This window comes from Octodon degus, unplaced genomic scaffold, assembly GCF_000260255.1.
Source record: "Octodon degus isolate 3935 unplaced genomic scaffold, OctDeg1.0 scaffold00043, whole genome shotgun sequence".
Taxonomy (NCBI): domain Eukaryota; kingdom Metazoa; phylum Chordata; class Mammalia; order Rodentia; family Octodontidae; genus Octodon; species Octodon degus.
This window is the reverse complement of record NW_004524619.1, coordinates 10,394,258-10,419,113: the sequence shown is the minus strand read 5'-3', so window position 1 is coordinate 10,419,113 and position 24,856 is coordinate 10,394,258. Positions and strand designations below refer to the sequence as shown.

The 24,856-nt window shown below is 41.2% G+C and overlaps 2 protein-coding genes and 1 long non-coding RNA gene across 7 annotated transcripts in view; 1 reads left to right on the top strand and 2 right to left on the bottom strand.

Annotated features, from left to right (window-relative positions):
• Stimate (STIM activating enhancer) overlaps positions 1 to 7,552 on the bottom strand; it is a 59,606-nt gene extending 52,054 nt beyond the window's left edge. For both annotated transcript variants that reach the window (XM_012514842.2, XM_023715681.1), the window contains exon 1: positions 7,326 to 7,552. In XM_012514842.2, the coding sequence (XP_012370296.1) occupies positions 7,326 to 7,485 (160 nt within the window). In that variant the 5' untranslated portion in view covers positions 7,486 to 7,552. The remainder of the gene's footprint in view (positions 1 to 7,325) is intronic.
• A 141-nt stretch (positions 7,553 to 7,693) lies between these two features.
• Positions 7,694 to 24,853, top strand: LOC111816866. Of its 2 annotated transcripts, none has more exons than XR_002821187.1 (3): positions 7,694 to 7,847; positions 19,124 to 19,315; positions 24,700 to 24,853. It is a non-coding gene; the product is annotated as an uncharacterized LOC111816866 (long non-coding RNA). The 2 variants fall into 2 exon arrangements; XR_002821188.1 differs by having other exon boundaries at positions 19,124 to 19,397.
• Sfmbt1 (Scm like with four mbt domains 1) overlaps positions 14,898 to 24,856 on the bottom strand; it is a 157,092-nt gene continuing 147,133 nt past the window's right edge. For 2 of the 3 annotated variants that reach the window (XM_023715717.1, XM_023715718.1), the window contains exons 17-22: positions 23,977 to 24,152; positions 20,676 to 20,717; positions 19,393 to 19,571; positions 18,965 to 19,210; positions 16,609 to 16,737; positions 14,898 to 15,432 (exon numbers count right to left, since the gene is read on the bottom strand). In XM_023715717.1, the coding sequence (XP_023571485.1) occupies positions 15,292 to 15,432; positions 16,609 to 16,737; positions 18,965 to 19,210; positions 19,393 to 19,571; positions 20,676 to 20,717; positions 23,977 to 24,152 (913 nt within the window). In that variant the 3' untranslated portion in view covers positions 14,898 to 15,291. The remainder of the gene's footprint in view (positions 15,433 to 16,608; positions 16,738 to 18,964; positions 19,211 to 19,392; positions 19,572 to 20,675; positions 20,718 to 23,976; positions 24,153 to 24,856) is intronic. The other variant, XM_004631688.2, reaches the window with a different exon arrangement.

Genomic DNA, 24,856 nt, shown 5'->3' with positions numbered 1-24,856 from the left:
GGTGGGAGAAAGTACTTCACCTTACAGCAGCTAGGAAACGGAACAGCAGCAAGCCATCCAGAAGGGAAGGTCAGGGGACAAAATATAGCTCCCAAGTCAGCAATGTAACCCCAGCACTCTGAGAAGCTGAGGCAGGAGAATCATAAGTTGGATCCCACCCAGGGCAACTTATCGACTTAGATAAGGGGAGACCCTATCTCAAAACAAAACAAAACAAAAATACAACAAGGTTGGAGGATACAGACCCGTGGTAAGGTCCTGGATTCAACCTCCAGTGCTGGGGAAGAAAAAAAAAAAGATATAGTCCTCAATGTCATACCTCCAGGACCCCACTCCTCTCATCTAGGTCCCTTCTCCTAAGTTCTGTCATCTCCCAATAATGCCATCAAGTTATGAATACATCAACAGAGTAACCCACTAATGAGGTCAGAGTGCTCACAATCCAATCACCTTCCAAAAGCACCACCTCTGAGCAGATGGGCCTTCGGAGGACATTTTATACATAAACCATAACACTCCCATTGCTTCACTGAGGGCCTTCTGGGTGTCTGACACTGTTTTATACTTCTTTGGGGAAGATACTGAAGCTTTGAGGAATGCACACACAAGTTGCTCAAGGGCACTCTGTGGGCGAAGCAGAATTGGAGAATTGAGATAGCTCAGCTGACTAAGCAAGTGCCTGCTTAGACAAGTGCAGGGACCAGGGTTTGATTCCTGACACCACATCCTGTGCTGGCCCCACCCCCAGGTCACTGAGCCGGCCAAGACTGAGCTGCATAGTGAGACCCTGTATCAAATATATAAAAATAAATAAATTTTTGTTTTTTTAAAAAGTGGAACCCTGGACTGGATCCACAAACAGGGATCCTGCTATTTTTAATCTCTTGTGAAATTTCATCACTTCACCTAAATATTACACTAAGTGCAAATGATTTTTAAAAGACCATTAAGGAACAGAATTGTGGTAGCCTCTCATAGAGTAACCCTTGGCTAACAGAGGCATTTAACAGTCCAAAACCTGTAGTTGATGAAATTATTCTATAATTCAGATTGTCTCCCAATTCAGATAGCTCTATCTTGTCCTGATTTTATTTCAAATTAATGAACCTTATTATAAATAAGGTAGGAGATCATCATAAGTGCTTCCAAATAAATCAGCATTTAGAAAATCTTGAAACTTTCTAGAAATAAAGACCCTCAGCCAGCCAACATATTAACATTGTCTGTACTACTTTTTCCTATAAGTACAATACCAGCCTGGGACAGAAAACTGAATGTTCTTTCTTTGCCTGGACTGGTGCTTCACAGGGAGGAAAGGACACTGGCATTTTATGGAGTGGGTGCTGGCCCCAAATTCTGAGCTCCAGCTCCAATGAAGCCATATTTGGGTTTTCACATTTTATCATCACTGGATTGAAAGGTTACTGAGAAACCTAATGATACCCAATGGTATCATTTATTGGTTGCCAAAGAGAAATGTACATTTACAAGGGAGAGATAGAGGTCTTCCTCCCTCCAACTCTAAGTCATTGACCTTAACCAACAGTGAGGCAGCCTGAACGTCTGTGCGGCCCAGTAGGTTGTAACAAGAAGCACAGAGCACTGCTTAGGGAGTGTTCTTGCTATAAAAAGATTTCAGGATCAAATTCTTCCTCCAGACCAAAGTGAAGAAACACAGGGGTCAGTGAAACAACCACCACCACAGTGACACATGGAAACGTCTCCACAATATGAGACGTCTCCACAATATGAGACAATTTTCTCCTCTACGACCAGCACTCTTGCAAGAGTTAATGTATTTAAACCAAGGCATGGGGTGGGGGAGAGGGGCTGGGCTGGAGAGTAGTGTAGGGATAGAGCACTTGCCTATTAGCGTGTGGGAGGCCCTTGGTTCAATCCTCAGCACCAGCACCAAAAAAAAAAAAAAAAAAAAAGCAATGAAAGAAAATAAAGAATAAAATATGTGTGTGTGGTATGTGTGTATGGGAGGGGGTTCTTCCAGAAGCAAAAGTGACTTAAGAACATAACCAAATACAATGTATATACCTTGACTGGATCAGTTTTTTTATACATCTATTTATTTATTTATTTATTTAGAGACAGGGTCTCACTATGCTGTTCTGGCTGGCCTTGTGCTCAGTTTTGCAGCCCCTAGGCTGGTCCTGAACTTGCAACAATTCTTTCTGACTCAACCTCCCAAGTGTTGGGATTACAGGTATGCACCACCTTGCCCAGTTCCAGGGCCAGCCAGGCACATGGGGCCAGGGATCAAACTCCCTGGCCTTGAGCTTGCCAGGCAGGCACCTATGCCTCTGAGCTATCTCCCAAGTTCCTGGATCAGTTTTTTAACACTCTAGCTAGAAAAGACTTGTGATATTTGGGGAAAGGTGAATACAGAATATTTTATTAGGTAATAGTATGGAGTCACCATATTCTTAATTCTCTTAGGTTGTATAAGAGATTGTGGCTATGTAGGAGAAGATTGCCCCCAGGAACCTTACCTGAGGTCCTTAGGGATGACATGTGACCTGGTACTGCTGCAACTTTCCTTCAAATAGCCAAGCACCCTCCTCCCCAAAAGGAGATAAAGTAAATGTGGCAAAGTTCAAACAATCACTGAGTCTAGGTACAAAGCAGACAGATGTTCTCTGTACTGTCTTTCATCTTTCCTTTGTGTCTGACATTTGCTGACATAAAAACTGGGAGGGCGTGTAGGGTGTGGGAGTGGTGATCCGAAGAAAGGCTGCACCAGCAGGGGATGTAGAGAAGTCAGCTCAACAGGACAGAAAACACCAAGCATTCTGGAGGTTAAGGTGGACTGGATGTGATTTTACTTGGGCCACAGGACAAGGACTGCCCTGCTCACTGTTCCTGTGCCACACAGATCTCCGCCAGCCTGCTGATCTGTATATCGGTGACATGAAAACAGATTTATCCAAGCTCTTAAATGCTTGTTTTATTAAAAGCTAATTCTCTCCACACTCCAACTCAGAGCTCTCAACTGCACAGTGAAGAAGGCTTGGGTTTGCTTTGCACTCACAAGCTGTGAGAATAAACACCCACAAATGCCAACACACACACTGGCCAATAGTGACCTCGGGCTGACGGCCGGGCAACTTCCCCACACTGGAACAACCTGCTGAGTGCCAGGGTTGCTCAGCTCTGGTCTGCGTGACTTCACTGAATCACACACCAGAGCCAAAGTTACCAAAATAAGAATTGCTTGATAGGCAGAGCACAACCTAGCCCTCTCACTTAAAGTGGTTTTTTTTGTTTGTTTGAGTTTTAGTTTAGTTTAGTTTTTTTTTTTTTAAATGAAGACAATCAGTCACTTCTGCAAGATCCCAGAAGACCCACAGTGGAAAGTCACCTAATAAGCTGGCCTGTGGGTTTGCCTGGCTTTCCTTGCACACACAGGGCTCCTTAGCTGGACCCTCTGCAAAGCCCACAACTTCATGACCGAGGGGATGCTGGCATCAGAATGTGCCCATGGAGGTAGCCTGTGACAGTCTGCATGGTCACACAGACTGAAGAAGCCACAGATAGGACCGGCATGTGTGCTCACAGCTGCCTGGACCAAGCCACAAAAACACGCATGAGGCAAGAAGTCTTTTAGAGTGCCAGAGTGGTAATAATCCTTGTATTTTCCCCGGGGCGAAGATCTGTGTGACATCTTTCCCCAGGACAAAATCTCCCAGCTAAAAAAAAATGGAACAACTGGTTAAAGGGGTGTCTATGTTAAAAACAAAATAAATGTCACACAAACCCAGTGATCTGAGGATTCACTGAAGTCAGGGATTTGAAGTGAGGAAGATTGTTCAGCTTGTCTGGCAGAGAAGCGGGCTCACTGCCTACAAAGGGAGCTGGTCTAGCAGGAAAACCCAAGTTCCTGTCCCTAGAGTGAGAGGCATCCAAGAAGAGAGGCACTGAGTCCACTGCCTGGACACAAACACCTGGAAGGGGAATGATTATGGCGTCAAGGAGGACAGAGATTGTTAGTTCTAACTGCTCAGACCAGACTGAGTAGCACTTAAAATGTGCCTGCAGATGATAATAACGGATGGCAGGGCCTCCTCTGAACGAACCACACTCTTGGCTCCTTCAGGGCCGCCAGCTGAACACTCACACCCAGGAGCCTGGCCCTCCACCTCCTGCAGCTGGGCCAGATGGGCCCAAAACGTCAGAGCCTAACAGCGCCGGATTCACTTTCTGAGATCACTACCTCAACTGCCCTTCTACCCCCCAGCAAAGTCTTCTCCGGTGTATAAGGCAGCCTCTTGGGGATTTCTTCCTCTTCCCAGCAGTTCAGGAAGGAGCCTCCTCCCCAGTTCTACTTCAGCAAGACCACACAAAGCATATCCCCTACTGAGCTGCACCAGTGGGATCTTGTCCAGCTCCACAGGTGACCACCTTGACCTGCTGCCTCTGTGTTTAGGTAGAGTGATGAGGGCCTTGCTCTTGGCTTCATTTCTGGGTCTCGGGCAGCAGCAGTTCTGGCCCTTCCAATTCTTTTTTTTTTTTTTTATCATTATTACTATCATTATTATTATTATTATATTTTTTTAGTAAGGATCTACAGGGGCTCACTACATAGATTGGACTCATAGTGCTCTGCCTGTGTTCAGCCTCTCAAAGAGTTGGGATTACAGGTGCGCACTACTGCGCCCAGTCTCAATGGCCATCTAAGTGCACCCTGAGGGTGGGGCGAGCATGGCATGCTGGGATACCCTTCCAATTCTTCATCTCTCATACTTTCCATTGTCTCAGTATCTACCAGCCACTTCCACAAACCCCTTCCACATAAAGACTTCCACTGAGCAAAAGTCTATTTTGTTTTCCAGTTTTCAAAGAGAGATAGCACCCACTACAGTGGAATTTGCCTAGATACTCACACTTAATATTATTTTTTTTTTTTTTTTGAGGTTATGAGCAGAATATATTTATTGAGGGAAAGAAAGCTCCTGTCCAAGAGAGGGACAGGAGGGGGTCCCCAATCGGGTTGTCCCCATCACACTTAATATTAAATAGAGGTGAGCATGTACCCAAAGGTTTTGAATTCGTCTGCACTCTGAACACATTCAACTGTGCATACCTTCTCAGCTGCGAGCTACTCTACCCCATCATAATCCCATTTCCCTCTCTGAATTACAAGTGCCAAAACCTAGAGGGGACAAGGCAGGCCACAGCTAGGGGCTTAGTTACTTTTCTCATAGCTGAGACAACATACCTGACACCCAAAGTTAAGGAGGGTAGGTTTATTTCAGTTTAGAGTTTGCAGAGGTTTCAGTTCCTAATAGCTGGCTCCAAGGCAGATAGAGGAGGATCACAGAGGAGAAACAGTTCATGGCAGGCAGGAGGCAGCAAAGAAACAGCAAGTGGCCAACAACAATGTTCTTTATCCTTGTACTTTATCCAGGCTACCCACACTAGGGGTGGGTAACATTACACCCAGATAGGGCCTTCCCATGATCCACTATACCAAACCAATCAGTGACTAATTTAGTAATCACACACTAAATGCCAGTATCTCACACGCTGAAGCCAGTCACCTCTGAAAAACCCCACCTATGACTGCTTGAGGGATTTTTTTTTTTTGCGGGGGTGGGGGGTGCACCTAGATAGAAGCCATAACAGCAAGGTAGGACACAGAATCTCTGGTCAAGGAACAAAAGAAAAAAATCAGAATACAGCCTCCTGGTAGACCCAGTATGTGTGGGGCCCTAAACTCAATTCTTAGAACACCTGCCTCCCAAATTAAGTCTACAGTTCTTTCAGAGAGAAAGGAGGGCTGGCTGGCAGTGGGGGAAGTGGGAGAGGAGTGAGGCCCTACTCACAAAGTCTTTCACACACACACACACACACACACACACACACACACACACACAACATGTTCCCAAATCAGCAACTGAATTTGGCTAAAGTTGTCACAAATCATTTGTGGGAATAAGTATTTGTTTAGCAGAGAAGGTAGCAAGGCAAACAGAGTCTAAAAGGGAAAGAAAAAGTAGCAAACACTAAAGTTGGACATTTGTTGCAGGATTTATCAAGGCCAAGAAACTGGAAGAAAGCAGTGTGGCAGGTCAGAACCTATCCAGGGTCACCTGAAGCCTCAGATAATTCACTTCCGCAAACACTTGTTATAAACAAGTACGGTAATGAGACCCTGTAGATACCTGCACACAGCTGCCCGAACCCTGCCCACTGAGCACGGCAGGGAAGTTTTGAGAGCAAGTCATTTTGGAACTAAAGCTTCTGTACCCTCAGTTATAACCTTATCTTCACCCAAAATCTGATCACAGGGTCCTCCTAGGCCCACGTGCCACACAAAGCTAGCTATTTTTATAAAAAGGATGTACTCTAAGAAAACAACACTCTCACCAACTCTAAGCCACACACGACAGACACACTACCCCCGCCCCTTCCCATGGGGCAACCAGGGCCTTTTGGGACTTCTTCTCATTAGGAAACTCCCAAGGAAGTGCCCCTAGTGACAGCACAGGGATTCTGGGACCTCTCTGGACCCTCTGCGCCTCTTTCTCCATTAAGTCATTAGTTTGCCTGAGTTTCATACAAAGCAAGGAAATTTCATATATGCATCATAAAAGTGGGTCGGGAAAGGGAACAACCAGGGAAGTCCTGAGATGAAACTTAAGGTCAGCTCGGGACAAAGAACAGGTGGTCCTGCTGCAGAAGAAGGGGGAGAAAGGAGGAGGTGTGGTGAGAGGGCCGTCTGGGCAGGTCTTGTCATGACCAAGGGAAAATAAAGGGATCACAGGGCGGGGGCCAGTGGTTCTGGAAAACAATGTGGGAACCTACCACACTCACTTCAGGAAACGCAAGGGATGCAAGGTAGCAAGATTCAAATAACAGAGAATGCAAATCCTTTAAGAGTGAAGTGCAAAAAAGAAAAAAGAAAACGTTCAGCACTAGACTAGATGTAGGGATGTGGGTTCAAAGCGCAAAGGGAAAGGCTACCGACGAGCCCTTGAGAAGGGGTAGAGAGAGGGATGCCACATTCGGGGTAACCTTAATCTGTGATGAAAAGGTAGAAAGGGGGACAAGTTTTAGACTGGCATCTCAGAAGACGGACGTGTAAGGTGGCGAGGTTGCTGGGTGCCTCCCGACTCGGGACGGTGGGGTCAGGGACAGAACGATCTCAAGTCCGGGAATGCCCAGCCTGGGCTCGCGGGGGAGGAAGGCAGCTTGGTTAAGGGCCCAGTCCCCAGGCCAGACCTCTTTGGTCAAGAGGGTCCGCGGGGCGGGGCGGAGCGGGGCGGGGGTCTCCCAGCGCGAGGCCTGAGGAGGGGTTTGGGTCCCGGACTCACGCATCAACGTGCTGAAGGCCACGACGCCGAGCAGCCCCTGCAGGAAGATGCCGAAACTATGCATGAGCGCGCCGCTCTCGCAGCGGCCCGCCCCGGAGGCAACCGTGGAGGGCGGCCCGCCTGTCAGCCCGCGGCTCGCGTTCCCGGCGGGGCTCTGCATGGCTAACGGGAGGGCGCGGGGCCCCGGGCCGCCCGGCCTGACGACTGCCGGGGCCGCGCCGCCGAGCGCGGGGCGGGGGAGTCTGCCGGCGGCCGACTCGGCGCCGCGCGTCAGCCGACGTCTGAGATCACAGCACCTGATTGGCCCAGCCTGGCATGAGGGCGGGCCCTGCTCTCCCCGAGGGGCGGGACTCAGGCCAAGGCGAGCAGGCAGGGTCTCGGTGTCTCCGGGTGCAAGTAGGCTGACCAGGTGAGCCGGGGCATCCCGGATCGGACTGCGAGCCGAGCCTGGGAACCTTGAGCTCCAGAGGGCAGCAGGGCAGTAGCGAGGACGTCCGTGACTGAGTTCTTTTTTCCTGCAAGGTAAATCCCTTATATCTTGGTGAATTTATTTAAAATATGCTTGGATCCCACCCTCTTCAGGAGAGGACCACAATGATCTGCAGCTGGGTTTTGAGCAGGTGGGTGAGGAAAACAAGACTACACCAAGTGTCTTCTTTCCAACTCAGACATTCCGTGGCCTTCTACTTCCCTGGCCCAAAGTCAAGGAATTCGAGTCATTAAGCAGAGCCTCACATTCATTCGGACCCCATCAACTTTTTTTGAGATGGGATGTTGCTGTTGTGCAAACTAAACTCAAAACTCAGCTCAAGCAATCCTGCCTACAGTAGCTGGCACTATAGATGGGTGCCCGTGCCTGGCTCCCCCACATACAATTTAAATAGTGACTTGAATTTAATACTTTCATTTAGAAATATACTGAATTTAGATAGAAAAGTCAATGTACAAATGTCCTCACTTCGTTCCATTGGGGGTACAACTTCAGGTTGAATGTGATTGATAAAGGAAAGGCAAATGATTGGTATTTGTCAGTCTCAGCATCCCTTGCAACACACTAACATATTGAGGACAGTGACTGTTAACTCCTACGTCTGGCTGCCAGGAGGACTCTGAACTACCCATGGTACACAGGACTGTCCACCAGGCGGCACAGGGCAGTTCCCTCTGGTGGTTCAAGCCCTGGGGAACGTGTTACCTCCCACCTGACACGTTGGAACCTGTTTCTTTTTTACTCCATCCGGGAGGATAGCCCCCTCTGGTTCCTGAGCACCTATCCTTCCTGCTGTATGTCAATGTACAAGTAGCTCAAGTCTGGCTTTCTTTGTTGAACAGTAAATACTACATCTAGGGAAATTTTTCCCTATAAAATAGGTTCAAGAAATTCTAATCATATGAGGATTAAATGGTATCCAAATGGTTTCTTAGTTGACAGGAATATTTACCTGCTTAGCCAGACAACAAACACAGTTCTCCAGTTTAATGCACCTCTGTGTCTTTACATGGCATTGAAGCTTTGCTCTGCTCTGCCAGCTGCTGCTTATGCCTCAAGGCCCACCGAGCCGCCTTTTCACTGTGCTTCCTCATTTCCTGGGTGTGGTGGTCTACTGGAGCTATCCAGAGTGCTAAGTTACACATCTGTATACATCTGTCTCTCCCTCCTACAGCTGAGCGTGAGCCTTCTGAAGACAAAAACTGGTTTTTATTCATTCATGGACCCAACTCAATGTCTGGCAGAGATAACATACAACAAAAATGCTTTTTAAATTAAGTTGAAGTTTAATTTATAAATTTTAAAACTCTCCACAAATATTGACCATTGGCAAATACAGAAAAGCAGTTTAAGAAAATAAATGGGTAAGAGAAGATTAAAATTGTTTTCAAGACCAAGAGAGATCTTACGAGGATGCTCAACAGTTAACAAACAGCACTTATTCAGAGAGAACCAAAGCAGAGGACACGTCTTAGAGCAGAGGAGACTGTGATTAGGAATAAGGAGACTCTGAATTGCTTGAAGACACAGAAAGCTCAAGGAAAATTGCACAGTGCGCTGAAAAATGAAGTTCTAGACAAGGCCCTGTTTGTACATCCGGATGTGGAGGAATCCTTAAGGCCCATGGAGAACAGGAATCATCTTTAGAGTTTAGGGGCAGAATCCCCAGTGTCAGGAGCAAGGTCACTGTGGAGGATTCTGCTGTTCCTACCTTTCCTGAGCTGAAATGGAAAAAGTATATGAATCCAGAGGGGAAAGGATGAGACAGGAGGGGAAAGAAATTCTTTAATTTTATTAAAGTAGAAAGGAATTTTCTCATCCATTCAGAAATGATTCTCTAAGGCCCCCCCTGGAGTTTTGAAGAATATACTCTGGCAAAAATGCCTTCCTGTCAAATCTGCAAAATGAAGTTAAAAGTTCTCTTAAATGTCACATTACATTTATAAGTTTATACAAAGTTATTTGTGAAAAATAAAGAAAACACACAGATACTCATCCAAAATAGTTTGTGTGTTTTGTTTTTAATCCTTTGATGTTATACCATCAAATGATGGGAGTTATTTTAATAGGTATTCGTGTGCATATTTCTGCTTAAGGGTATCTTATCTTCAATGCATAACTTGGAAACTAAGAGAAAAAAACAGCAAGCAGGAAAGATACAATGTAATAAGCATTTCATTTTGTTCCAAACAAGCAGCTTGGAAAAAAAAATAAAGAACGAAAGGCAAAATACATTAAACAAAGTGCATCAGTTCCAACAAGTTACTATTAGAAAGAGGCCTAAGGACAGTGCTGGAACCAGCCAGGAGTCCTTCCCTGGCAGGCCTCTGATTGTCTTTAGAGAATATTCAACCAAAAAGGAAGGAAAAGGAAAAAAAAAATGAGCACTTAAAATCTCAAAAGAAATACTCAAACTACCTTCCTCAGAGATCCTTGCTGAAGGAGCTAAGGAACTATCCAGCTTTAACTCTGCCTGAGCTTTACGACCTCCCTTGGCCATCTGCTTTGCGACTTGATTTGCCCTGAAAGCCTACCATCTTCCTTTCAACACTTTCACTGCCTCCATTCTGCCACTCTAGGCTTGTGAACAAATGATGTAAAGAAACTCTTGGACCTGAATTTCAACACATTCTGGGAACCGGCACACCCATCCCCATCAGCAATAGGGCACCATATCACCATTTCATTCTTTGCCTCCTAGGGCTCAGGTCTGCACTTCACTGCTGATGTAGAGATGAGATATGGCCAGCCCAGCAAGGCTCTGGGCTTTCCAGAGCCTTTCTCTACAGTCCTTTGGGATAGGCCGCAGCACCAGGACAGGCCAGTCAGCAAAAGGGGGGAAGTGTTAGGTTTCCTTCTGTGTACCCTCAACTCTTCACTCCTGGTTTTGCTGGATCCTGTGAACATCTGACTTACCAAACATGATATCCAGGAAAATAAACCTGCACTGCACTGTAATGCCCACTACCTTCCACACTTCACCCCTAAAAGCTGCCCCTAGAAACAAGGCCACCAGTGTGGTCTGGGACAAGTACTGAACCAACCATCTCAAATAAGTGGGCTTGAAACCAGATCAATTTGGACTGGGCTTCAAATTTAAAGCTCTTACACCAAAACTCCAAGTCCACAGTTCACATTTCCAAAATATACACATTCTAATTCAAGGGAATCATCAAAATTCACTAGTAAAACATTTACAGTGAATAAAGTATAGGAGGGATTATGAGAGGAAAGTAGTGTTTCTTTTTAGTTTTTTGTTTTGTTTTGTTTGGTACCAGGGATTGAACTCAGGACCTTGCTCTTGCCAGGCAGGCACTTATGCCACAGAGCTACCTCCTTGGCCCTCTATTTAGTTTTATAGGTGGCTCTCTGTCCAACAATTTCTGAGCCAGCAGCATACCTGTGACACATGGTTACTTATTACAGACCCAGGACCAAAGACACTGAAATTTAAAAAGGGAGTATATGGTCTGTACCAAGATTTATACTTCATATGTGTTAGTGATGCCTCCTCCATGATGCTAATATATCTCCTACACTTTCAAAATCATGTGCATGCATACACACAGAGCATCTCCAATACAGGTGACCAGAGTTAAAACTCAAGTTTTGTCTTCACTGTTGAGGCTAACAACTCTTTCAGAGCTTCTATGGTAATAGATCAAACCAGCAAATAAGTCTTTGGTGACAGGTGTCAAGTAAATGTGCCAGTGACGGTTTTCACAATGTCCCCATCTAGATTACCTGATTTTCTATGTGTCTCCTAAAAAGAGTTGTTGTCTTGAAAAAAAGCAATAGTTCTGAATGCTGCCCCACTACGGCCTCCTAGAGCATTCAAATTGTATTCAGGTACTACATTAGTGACTGAATTCATACTACAGAGCAAGTAAAATGTATTCAAGTCCTCAAAAAACTCTGATCCAATGCCCTTTCTCTCACAGTGAGAATGATTTCACTTCCAGGAAAGAAGACATAAAAAGGTCAAATTATGAACTTGTTTCTTCGTGGTCCTCTATTATAATTCAGTATGTATTTACCAATATCATCATTTCCAGTGCCTGGTAGATATCCTTCCTTGACCTATGGATCTATTTTGTAGGTCCCAGTAGCTACCTGTGTTGCTAAAGAAAAACTAAAGATGGGGTTAAAAGTCCTTCTCAATTCCTTGCATTAGCCATTTCAAATTCTGCTCACATGAGAAGGATGAAGAGGTCACAAAGGAAATAACATGGTCTCCAGAAGCCCACAAGCTATAGTAAAAATCCCAGAGCAAATCTACATGTGTAATAAAGGTTTCCCTTGAATGCTAACATAGCAGTAAAAGTCTACTGTCTAACTTTTCAAGTCTAGGAGTATGATGTAGTCCCTTAACCTGTTTCTAAGCCTGTTAATCCTGGGTAAAAATGGATCATGAAAAACCTATTACCAGGAGATCTGTGAAGCCAATTATAGGTAAAATCCAGATAAATGTAGATTCTTTCAATGTACCTCTCATAAAGAGCTGATCTCTAAAAACAATATATATATACATATGAACTTACACAGCACATAAGCATTTTACTCCAACACAGTAAGCTATTACCAGGTTTAAAATGTTTTGTATGACAGTAAATGAACCATCACTGTTCCTAGTCCCAGCAGGCCTATGAGGTAAATAGTACTGAAAATTTGTTTATTTTTATGTATTTGGTACAGGGTCTCACTATGCAATTCAGACTCATAGTGATCCTGTTTTTAGCCTCCCTAGTGCTGGGATTATAGGCATGTGCCACCACACCCAGTCTCAGTGGCTGGCTCAGCGTGCCCGGGTGCGGGGCCAGCACGACACGTGGTGCCAGGGATTGAACCCTAGTCCCTTCACTTGCCTAAGCAGGCATTTAGTTCGCGGAGTTATCTCACCAGCCCTAGTACTGAAAATTTGTGCTTTAAAAAAAATGACTTGTGCCAAATTCCCAATTATTCTCAGTATGTAATATTTGGGAAAAGGGGCTGGGTAAATATAGCTTTTAAATAATACAACTGTCCAATAAACTATGTCCCAGTAAATGAATACCAGAAATATTAAGAGAAATCCCACTCACATGTGCAGTTTAAAGCCAGCCTTTCTCCAGAAGGAAACTGCTTGAATAAGCACGGTAGAGACAGACCAGCTTGTTATGCTCTGACCCCGTCCCAGTTAGACACCATGTACTTCAACCTCATCTATAAAGGGAAGTGATTCTAAATGCTGGTTTCTGAAGAAGTCAGGAAGAGAGACAAAATAACATTCAACACCATTACATTTGGCAAATCTCCCCTTATGTGTCATTTTCCTAAACAAGACAGTAATGTAAGACCCTAAACATTAATTGCAGAAGTTTTGTGGTCCATTGCTCTTCCTCAAGGGAGCCTCTTTTGCCTCAGTGCCTTACTTGCTAAGCTCTCAGGAAACTTTATTAAACAAGACATCACTGTCTCAACTCCACTGCTTGATGCTGACTGCTCTCTAGCATCACACTTATTTTTCTTCCATAGCGATAGAATTTTTAAAAATTGGATCTATATGTTCAAATATGCTTTTACTCAAATAAAGCTTCTGAACTTATCAGATATCTGATATTAACCTAAGCAGAGTTAATGCCTTATGATTTGATTTGGAGGGCTTGAGTCATGAATTACAGTTTACGAATTACCCAGTGAGGCAAGCATCCAGATTACAGATTATCTGCCAATGTCCATAAAAACAAGGTTTGAGGAAAGAAAAGGAAAAGAATAACAGCAGTTTAAATTTGTAATAACATTACCTTATATTTGGATAGTTGTTTGGAATTTACCAAGTTTACAGTTTTAAAACATTTTAATTCTTGAAAAGAAATGATTAGGTTATAAATTTGCAGGTGACTAGAATGCAAAAATAAATAAATAAATAAAGTAAACCATATAAAGAAGGCAATTTGTACATGTCTTCATTCTTGCCTAGAATACTAACAAGTGCTATTATTTTCTAATAGCTGGCAATAAAATCATAAAAAGTAAAAATTTGCCTGAAGTTTCATGTCAATTTGAGCTGAGTTAAAAGAAACACCAAAAAAGACACAGTTATCAAATGGAACTTCAAACTCTAGACTATATTCAATTTAAAGGTTTAACTGAAGAAAAGCATAGAGGTGGCCAGGCAAGGGGCTTGGTTTCCACACTCCTTTATCACTTCCCAATCTTGTCCTGCTACTGAGGAAATTGCTCCATTCCGTGTTACCCCCTAACAGGCAGGAGAAATGGCCAGGCACGAGGGTGCTTTCTTTTCTGCTGGCCTTTCTTTCATTTTTCTTTCTTTCCTTTGTTTCTTTCAAAACAGCATCTGTCTATTTAGCCCAGGATGGCCTGGAATCCATGGCAATCCTCCTGCTTCAGCCTCTTGAGTGCTAGGATAACAGAGCCTTTCTTTATATTGGATCAAAAGAATACCTACTGATTTTCACCAGAAGTAAAGACTTCAAAAATGAAACAGAGGTAGACAGACAACTCTAGAGAAAAGTAAACACAAAAGCTATTTAAGTCCTCTGAGAAATAGTAAGGGCACAATAATCAAATTGAAATACTAACAATCTTCACGAGGCTACTTAACATAGATAGGGGAGCTGAGTCAACGGAGAACAATGACAGTAGTTCTTAGGTCAGGTCTGTTGAAGAACTGGCTTAAGTGCCTGCATAATGTTCTGTAGATAGAAAACAGTGTTTTTTTCCCCTCCAACTTCTGTTATAGTTTTAAGTGTTCACTAGCTTAAAGATGGCATCATACAAAAAACCTAATTCATGGCCATAAGCTCAATTATCAACAGAGGTAGTAAACAAAGGAACTCTTAAGAACAGATTTTAAAATGGATCAAAGTATGACTATACATTCAAAACCTTGGAGCCACACAATTATCCCCAAAATGAACTGTTTTAATTTTAAAATTAAAACACTTAAAAACACAATAACAAGAAGCACTGATGTGCCTTAGGCACAGGTGCAAATCAGTGCTGAATTAAAGCTATCAAAGCTATGTCCTCTCTTTCAACAAAAAAAAAAAAAGAAAAAAAGAAAAAGAAAAAAGAAAAGAAAAGAAAGCAGAGAACAAAGTTCAGTCTACAGTAGGAAGAAACAGGATGAAAAGAAAACTAAAAAGGTGCTATCCAGTCACCTAGATTACTCTTTGTTTTCAGTCCACACCACTGGAAATGCTTATTTTTCTCTTGACTTTTTCTTCACAGCCTTTATTTTTTAAAAACTGCAACCTGCTGAGTATGAGCTGTCCACATTTCCACTGGTAGGAGAGCCACTTTGTGCCATTTTTGCTTCCTCAGTGTGGGTCCTCCTTCCCTGAAAGTGCAAAGAGAGCAAGCCGACACCTACAGGGTCCACAGCCCCAGGACTATACAGCTCCACCTATAGAACAGGGTGAGGGATTTGCTGCATTTGTGCTTCAAAGGTCCAGCTCACTTTGGTTGTCCTTCTCAGTTGGCAAACTGCTCATAGAAAGCAAACTTGATCCTTTCTATGTGATGGCAAAGCTTGATGGCAGGGCCCAATTTTAAGTCCATGCACTCTTGAACGGTGGGAAGGGTAAGGAGCAACAGGGCCTGACCATCGATTTCCTGTTAAGGGATAAATGCAAATTATGTATGGCATGCACACGACTGGCAACTTGATCACCACTGTCTCCATTCATTTGTCTGTCAAAACCAAAGGCCCTGTCCTTGAGGGCCCACAGTCCCAAAGTCTTTCCTTTTCCCTTTAAATAAATGTCAGACATTTTCTTTTTGATGGCTCTGCAATCCTGCACCCTAACAAACCTCTAGAGCTCATAATAAATTTTTATAAGATGACAATCTAGGACTGGGGAGATAGCTCAGTAGAATAAGCGCCTGCCTGGCAAGCACAGGGTCCTGAGTTTGATCCCCAGTACCGGAGGGATTAAAAAAAAAAAAAACAACATTCTAGTCTTCAGAACCTCTGCTCAGCAAAATTCAGTGAGGAAGTGGGCCAAATCTTCGGAAGGGTCTTTGCAAGTCTGAAACAGAATAGTAACTATAAACTTTAGTGCTTTATTTATAACACTCACAAAAAGCCAGTTAAGATCTTCAATGAGGGTCAATTTGAACTTGTCCCAATTACCAAACAAACTTTAATATTTATTTAGGGCTACTGACTTTGTTCTTCCCAGTGCTGAAGATCAAACCCAGAACCCGGTGCGTGCAAGGCAGGCATCGCATCACTGATCTGCAATCCCCACCCACTACTGTTTGTATTTCAGCAAGCCTGCCTCATTTTTTTTTTTTTTTTTGTCATTTTGAGACAGGTTTTCACTATGCAGTTCAGGCTGGACTTGAACTCACAGAAATATTCTTGCCTCAGGTTCCCAGTCGCTGGGATTATAGGTGTGCATCACCACACCTAATTTGCCTTAAAATTGGTTACCACTTTAGAGTCTGATTTATGACAAATGCTAATGTTTTGTAAAAATAAGCAAATTATTTTCAAAAAGATGAGGATAGTTAAGCAAAGCATGCTTGATTTTTGAACTATCTAAACTTTGGGGCACAGAATCAAGTTATTGGAAAAAAATGGGAATGCAATGATAACCTGTTTCAACTATGAAGTCTAATAAATATTTTTTAAATCACTTTCCTCTTCTAAAAAAGGACCTAAACCAATGTTCATTTGGATTAAAATATTTTTCCTGCAAGTTGTAAATAAATGGTGGACTATTACACACACAGCTCTTTGCTAAAAAGACATTATTATTTTAGATTACAGGTATCTGCAATTACCTGGTCTAGGAATATTCTTGCTAGCGGAGCACAGTCAGTAGATCTGATGAACCGCACAACATCTGCCACACTCCACTTCAGGGGGTTACTGTCCAGATGAAGCCTTTCAGCAACCTCAATCCTTATTTCCTTCATTCCCAAAAAAACCAAACCAAATGATGTAAGAGATACTGCATTCTTTTTTTTTTTTTTTTTTAAAGTTAAAATTTTTTTTTTTTTTTTTAATTTTTTTTTAATTTTTTTTTTATTTATTTGAGAGAGAGAGAGAGAGAGAGAGAGAGAGAGAGAGTGTGTGTGGTGTGTGTGTGTGTGGCCAGCTCAGCCCACCAGGGGGCGGGGCTGGCTGGCATGTGGTGCTGGGGGATTGAACCGCGGTCCCTGATGCTCTGCCAAGCTTGTTCTAAGAGGTGCTTTAGACCACTGAGCCATCTCTCCAGCCCGATACTGCATTCTTTCTAAAAAAAAAAAACCTCTAAATTTATAATCCTACAAGATAGTATTTAAACTGAACTTAGGATATGATTTCTCCCAGGAAAGATGTTAAAGGCCCACACACATTAGTATAATATTTGAGAAAAATTATAATACAAATTTTATTTATTTTTTGAGACAAAGTCTCACTATGTAGTCCAGGCTGGACTTGAACTCTGTGTAGCCCAGGCTGGCCTCAAACTCACAGTGAGCCGCTCTCCTTCAGCTTCCCGAGTGCTAAGTTTACTGGCATGTGCCATCGCACCTGGTTGGACAAATTTTATTTTCAACTGACTTTTAACAACTCAAAATACCACTGAGGGGACTGGGCGTGGTGGTACGCACCTGTAATCCCAGCACTTGGAGGCTATAAATAGGAGAATCACTACAAGTCTGATCTAGTAGTGAGACCCTGAACACCCTGTAGACTCTTCCCTAAAATACAAAGCTAAACCAAGAAGATATAAAACCCTGAACAATCCAATAACAAGCAATAAAATTGAGGCAGTAAAAAAAAAAAAAAAAAAAAAAACCCCAACAAAAAAAAACAACCCAAAACCGAAGAAAGAGTTCTCATAAAGTTTCAGTACAAATAATTTAGACAATTTAATAGAGAAAAACATCTTTTTCATTTTTTGTTTGAGACAGGGTCTCACTATGCAGTTCAATTTGGCCTTGAACTCACATGTAGCCCATTCTGGTCTTAAACTTTTGGTGATCCTCCTGCCTCAGCCTCCTGAGTGCTAGGATTACATGCATGTGCCACCATGCCAGCAAGAAAGAGAACTTTTATTTTTATTTTACTTATTTATTTATTTTTAATATATCTGGTTGTGGCAGGGTCACACTAAGTAGCTTGGACCTGTGGTGATCCTCCTGCTTTCAGCCTCTGCAGCGCTAGGCTTGCAGGCTTGCACCACTATACCTGGACTCTGGCCAGCGCAGCCTGCCCCGAGTGGTGCAGGGATCCCTGTGCTTGCCTAAGCTTTCCTAAACGGGTGCTTTAGCCCGTTGAGCTCTCACCAGCCCAAGAATGATAAGTCTCCTAGTTGTTCCTTATATATTTCAGCTGCACCTCTGGTAGCAGTGTGCTACAGTGAATGGAATGGTCCCACGGAGAATACCTAATCAAATTACTGTGAAAAAAAACTTTTATTGCTCCTGCTCATAGTACATTTTTAAAAAGCAACCCAGTTTTGAAATAATTTAGTTGTAACCTTGAGTGTGTCTATTTATATAATGTATTTGTGTATATTTTGAACATGATACTTAACCAGAAGCAAAGGGACAAGTTTTATAAAACCATACATATTACAAAAACATTTTCAGAAAAATAGTATTTAACATTTAAGATTTTCACTATGACTAACTGAATATGCTAATATCTGTAATCTGAGCACCTAGATTGAAGACAGCAATGTGCAATACAAAAACCAGTTTAATACCTCTCATCTTGTTCATCTAAATGTGTACCATTTCTAATATCTTATCAATTATTGTTATATGCTCTTTAAAATAAACTAAAAAAATAAAAAGTAAAAAGGACAAGAAGAAAAAATATTTTCTGTAAAATAAACGACAGACTACAAATAAACTAGCAGGGCTGGGGAACTAGCTCACTAGAATAAGCGCCTGCCTGGCAAGCGCAAGGTTCTGAGTTCAATCCCCAGTACTGCAAAACAAGTAAGTAAATTAAAACAAAAACAAACCAAAAAAACAACAAAAACTAGCAATATCCTAACTACCTTTGGAATCTTTTTAAAGAGAAATCCTAGAAATTCTTCATAAGCTTATATTGAAAGAAATGGAATACCAGCATCATTAGGTTGTAAAGGGAAATAACAGGGAGTGAGGACGAGAGACAAGACACTTTTAAAAATGGTACCTTTGGTGAAGGAGGTTTATTTTCATCATCAGAAAATGACAAGGTGCGCAGCTCTCTTTTTCTCCTCTGTTTGTCTGGGAGCAGTGAGGTGGACATCTCACTTTGGGTAGGAGAGGAGGAGCATGACTTTTTCTCTGATGTTTCTGACTCTTCCTGTAGCTCATCCTGCTGCTCAGAGGTGCTACCTTCACTGAGGGAATCTTCATCCCCTTCATCTACATCATCTTCCTCTTCAGCCCCACTTCCCTGGAGGAAAAGGAGGTAAGTGGCATCGAAGTTCAGGACAAATCAGTTACTGGGCTGTAAAACCATCTTCTACTGGCCAGAGAACTAAATCAGAGAGACTTGCAGGTATACTTCCTGTGCCTTACTGTAAAATAGTGGTCACTTGGCTTCTAGACATGACAGACGCATCACAGATCTCATACCTGAGGTGAGCCCACTGGAGTATTGTCAACAGATGCAGAGGAGCGTTTTTTCTTATGAACAAAAACATTTTTCCGCCTCTTTCTTCTCTTATTGGCTTTTTTCAGGGCACAAGCTAAGTTACTATGCCCACCAGGTGGCCTCCCAATTCTTTTATTTTTCTTCTTTCCATAATAGTGTGCTAAATGTGGATGACAAAGATAAATGAAGTAGTTTCATTATTGTGTACTTTAAAACTGCAAGAAATTCTACTAGCAAAAAAACCCAACAACAACAACAACAGGAATACTGTATTTGATGTTTAAATGGCATACATGGTAGAATAAGTAGAAAAGTGTACAATTTGATTAGTACTGACAATACATAAACCTGAATAAGCCTCCCCCAATGGATCTCCATCTCCATCAATAGAGAAGAGATCTTAGGGCTCCTTTCCAGAGCAACCACTATCCTAAATTTCCATCACTGTAGATTAATTTTCCATTTATGGGTCATCCAGTAGGTACTTTTTCTTGTGAATGGCTTTTTTCACACAACATGTTTTTGAGTCATCGATACTGCTGGGTATATAAGCAATTCATTCCTTTATGTTAGCAACTAGCATTCCATCATATGAACATACCAGTTTATTTATTTTCCTGTTAGGCACTGAGATCATTTCATTTTTAATATTAACTTAATTATAATGAATATTCTTATTTAAAACTTTTAATGGGTATGTTTTCACTGTCTTGCAGAAGTGCTTAATAATGGAACTGCTAGATGATAGAGTTGATGTATGATTAACTTTTTTTTTTTTCTTTTTGAGATACGGTTTCACTACGTAGTTCAGACTAGCCTTGAACTCACTTTGTAGCCCAGGCTGGCCTCGAACTTGCAGTGATCCTCTTGTCTTAACTTTCTCAGTGCTGGGATTACACGCATGCACCACTAAGCCTGGCTATGATTAACTTTTAAAGAAATTTCCAACTTTCTAAAATGGATGTGTAATTTTATACTCCCACCCGCAATATATGAGATCTATGTTGTTCCACACCTGTGCCAACCACTATTAGTAATGTTGGTCTCTTTAATTTTAATCAGTCTAGTATATGGATGTGGTAATTTTTCACTGTGTTGCTATTGTCCAGTTTTTTAAAAATACATTTTTACTGTTAATTGGCACATAAAAATTATACATGTTTATAGTGTTCAATGTGACATTCCAATACATGTATACAATGTGTAATGATCAGATACAGGTAAAAGTCTATATTCAACTCAAACTGTCATCTCAAACACTTACCATTTCTTTTTTGTTGAGAATATTCCAAATCCTCTCTAGTATCTATTTTGAAATATACAATGAATAGTTATACTACTGTGATATAAAACATTAGAAGTAATTGCTCCTATCCAATTGTACTTCTGTACCCATTAACAATCCTTTCTCCACTCACCCTCCCCCATACCCTCCCAGACTCTGATAATCACTGTTCTATTTTCTATGTTTATAAGCTCAACTTTACCTTCTACATGTGAGAATAGGTAGTACTCATCTTTCTATGTCTGACTGACTTTACTTATCCCAGCATTATCCAGTTCCATCCATGTTACTGCAAATCTACTGCAGTTTTATATTCCCCCAATCATCAATGATTCTGTACATTTTCATGTGCTTACTGGTCCTTTATTCATTATTTAAAACTGTTTTCTCTTTATTTTTTGTGATGCTAGGGATAAAACCCAGTCTCTCCTTGTGCTAGGGTTTGAGATAGGGCTAGACAAACTTCCTACCTAACACTGAACTAGAACTCCAGTACTTTAAAAAAAAAATTTATTGAAACATAGTTTACATAACATAAAGCTTACCAGTTTAAAGTGTACAATTGAGTGGTTTTTGTATGTGAATTATGCTTTATAACCATGACACTAATTCTAAAACATTTTGCTTATTTTTTATTTTAATTTAGGTGAAACTCATATAGCATACAATCAACCATATTAAAATGTACAATTTAGAGATATTTAGCATATTCAAAATGGTGTAAAACCATTATCTCTGTCACATCTTAAAACTTCCCTTTTTATTATTGAGTTGGGGGAAGTTCTTAATATATTATAAAGTCTTTACTGGATTATAAATTAAGAATAATTTCTCCAAATACTATGGCTTATGTCTTTCTTTTTAAAAATTGGTATTATTATTCAAAGGGAAGAAGTTTTAAATTTTCATGTTAATTCAATGTTATGGTTTGTATCCAGATATCCCCCCACAAAGCCTTATGCGGTTATGTATAGGAAGTTTCTAAAGTGGCTAGATTAGGGTGATACTGGGATTAAATGTGGGACTATGGAATTAAGGAGGTAGATAAAGGAAGGCCCACCTGGGGTGTGGCTGGCACCACCAAAAGGCTGGTAGCCTGCATAAGATAAAAAGGAGAGGCAGACTTGCTGCTGCTGTCTGCTGCTTTGCTGTCACTTGCTTCTTTGTTTCCTGCCTACTTGCATTGACTATTTCTCCTCTGTGATGTCCTTCTGCCATGCCACCCTGCCCTGGAGTGAGCTGACCATGGGCAGAAGCCTCTACAAACTTGGAGATGAAATAAACCTCTCCCCCCTTAACTTTGGATATTGAGCATTTTGTCTCAGCAATGGGAAAAGTAACTAAGACATTCACTTACTAATAATTTGGATCTAATTCTGGACCTTCTACTTTGTCCCAATGCTTTTACTACTCTAACATATTCACAAGAGGCCATAATTTGTATGTTTGGCTGCTGGGCAGCTGGAAGAAACTAGTGGTATACGTGTGACTGTCCCATCAGGTTATACAAGCTGCCTGATGGGACAGTCAGGCACAAACCACCACGTACCACCACCAGTGGTTCAAGCCAGTGGGAACACATTAATACTAAATTCTTTTGATTATTATAGCTTCATGATTAAAAAAAAAAGAAGGCAGCAGGGAGCAGAGAACAAAAGTCCTTCAACTTTATTCTTTTCCAAGAATATTTTAAGCATTCTAGATTCTTTGCATTTTTATGTAAATTTTAGAATACACAGATAATTCAAAAATGAAATACATTCTAGTTCTGGGTTATATATTAAGGTAATATCAAATTCTGATGTAAATTTCTGCAAATGGAATTCCTAAGAATACAAATTCATTGGAGACCACAAAATTACTAATCAGAAAAAATTAGATTTTTTTAAAACCTAGGGCAATTTCAATTTATCATTGTGAAAGATAAGTTCAGAAATAAATATTTAAAAAGTATAATAAAGTCTATAAACCTTCCCAGTGTCTTTCTATTATTACTATAATATTCATATATTTACATGAATAGTGTTTTCTACTTAGCTCCTAATAGTTGTAGTTTCCTAAACAAATAGTTGATAATAATAAGCCAAAATAATCTCTGCCCTTAAGGAGTTTACAATAAATACACTAAATACAAATAGAAACTGCTAGGAGGTTAGACTTTTACATGCGTTTAGAATTCACATTCTGATTAGAAAGCGTGCCTTGCAAAATGTGGATTGGCATCATCAGCTGTATTGAGGAATTGGTTAGAAATAGTCCCAGACACCCACAGACAGACCTGAGAGATACGAATGCACATTGAAACAAGGCGCTGAAATGATCTGCAAGAACTATAAAATTTAAGTCACAAATCTTTTAAAGGAATCTTTCAAATCTGACACAGTAAAATCCTTTACCCTGTTAGTTTTCCTAAGTGACACCAGGGTTTACAGAACTTAAGGACATAGGATAAGAATTTTGTTTGGGCGCGACAACACCCTGATGAGAATCCACACTTGAATTTCATCCCACGTGACTCATGCCCCAGTTTCACAAAGGAGAAGACAAATAAGAGACAACAGTTCCAAGTGAGACTGTACTTATCTCTTCTCTGGCTATTTACACCGTCCCAACCACTAGGACTTCTTTACTGCCCTTCACAGACCCTGAGCAAGCTCATGCAAAGCCTACAGCTCATGGCCCTCTTCAACTCACAGGCACAACAACCCACCTTATTTCATTCAAGGTAGCTCCCACTCAGAAGCCTTCCCTGGCCACTGTTCCCAGCCTTCTCATCTCTTTTTGTCTCCTAATGTTGCTCCATCCCCCACCTTAGATTTGTCTCTACATTTGCTTATTATTTCTGTCCCACATTAAGTAAGAACTCAGGGAGGACAGGGATTTTATTGTGTATCTTGTGGCTGCCAACAGTGGCAGCACACAGTAGGAACATAAAACAACAGACTGTATGAATAAACTATATACCTCTTAGATGCACCAGCTAACTTATACACATGTCATAAAAGTTGGCAAACGAGGACCCATAAGCCAAATCTAGCCCATGGGCTATTTTTTAGTATGGTCCTATAGCTAAAAATGTTTCTTCATTTTAAAGAGTTTACAACAAAACAAAAAAGAACATGTGACAGAGATCATAGGACTGGCAGCATATTTATTATCTAACCTTTTATAGAAAGTTGGTGTATTTCTGCTATATCTGAATGTGTGCAAAATAAAAATATTTTTTCAGGATATAAGGTATAAGATTCTATAGTTAACACACTTAAAAAACAAAACTCACTGTATTTGGTCTTTGTAAGTACAGAGCAGTTCTCAGAACATGTATCCAGAACCATCCGTGGACCAAACAGGTTAGGACAGCATTCCAGTTTGATACAGGTCTGCCGGCAGAATTCAGTCACCCGATCTGCTGTTTTCACTATTTCAACAGTAGCCCGATAACTCTTTCCTTTATATCTGCCATTGGAAGACATTGGATGCCAAATTTATTGGGCAAGTGACTACTCAGAGAAAAATCAAGTATATTAATAAACCTGAAAAATATTTTTGCTTCTTAAAATACTCTTATGTTCAGAGTTTGTTGACTCTGAGAACAATAAGAATATTCTGTATCATACTTAAATTTGATAAACAATGACAACAAAAAGCTATTACTTAAATTGGTAAAGTTTCTAGTTTTCTATTCTTAGGTGACGGTTTTCAACTAGTAACTTTACTTATCATAAAAAGAATAGGAATTTTTCATTAAGTCTTTATTTACCCTGGGCAGCGATTCTCATGGTGTGGCCCAAGGATACAGTATGATTTGCCAAATACCATCCATTCCATCCACGAAAACAATCAGGTCAGATAATAAAAGTAAATGTTTATAAACTCTCATAAGAATTTGAAAAGTAGTTTTATGTCTCTTGAATCTAATAAAAAATGTTCTTTCATTTCTGTCTTTTAAATTTGTCTTCCTTATAATTCATTTTTACCATATGTTATAAACTTATTGACCCAGGACAGAGTGGAAACTAAAAAAGAAAACAAGCCTAACTCCTTTGCCACAAATCATTGACGCAGCACTGCCACAGGGAACAAGCTTTCTATTATCCAGAGAAGTGATTATGCAACTGAGTAAAGACAAACAATAGTAGATGGCAGAGGAATCTACTCAC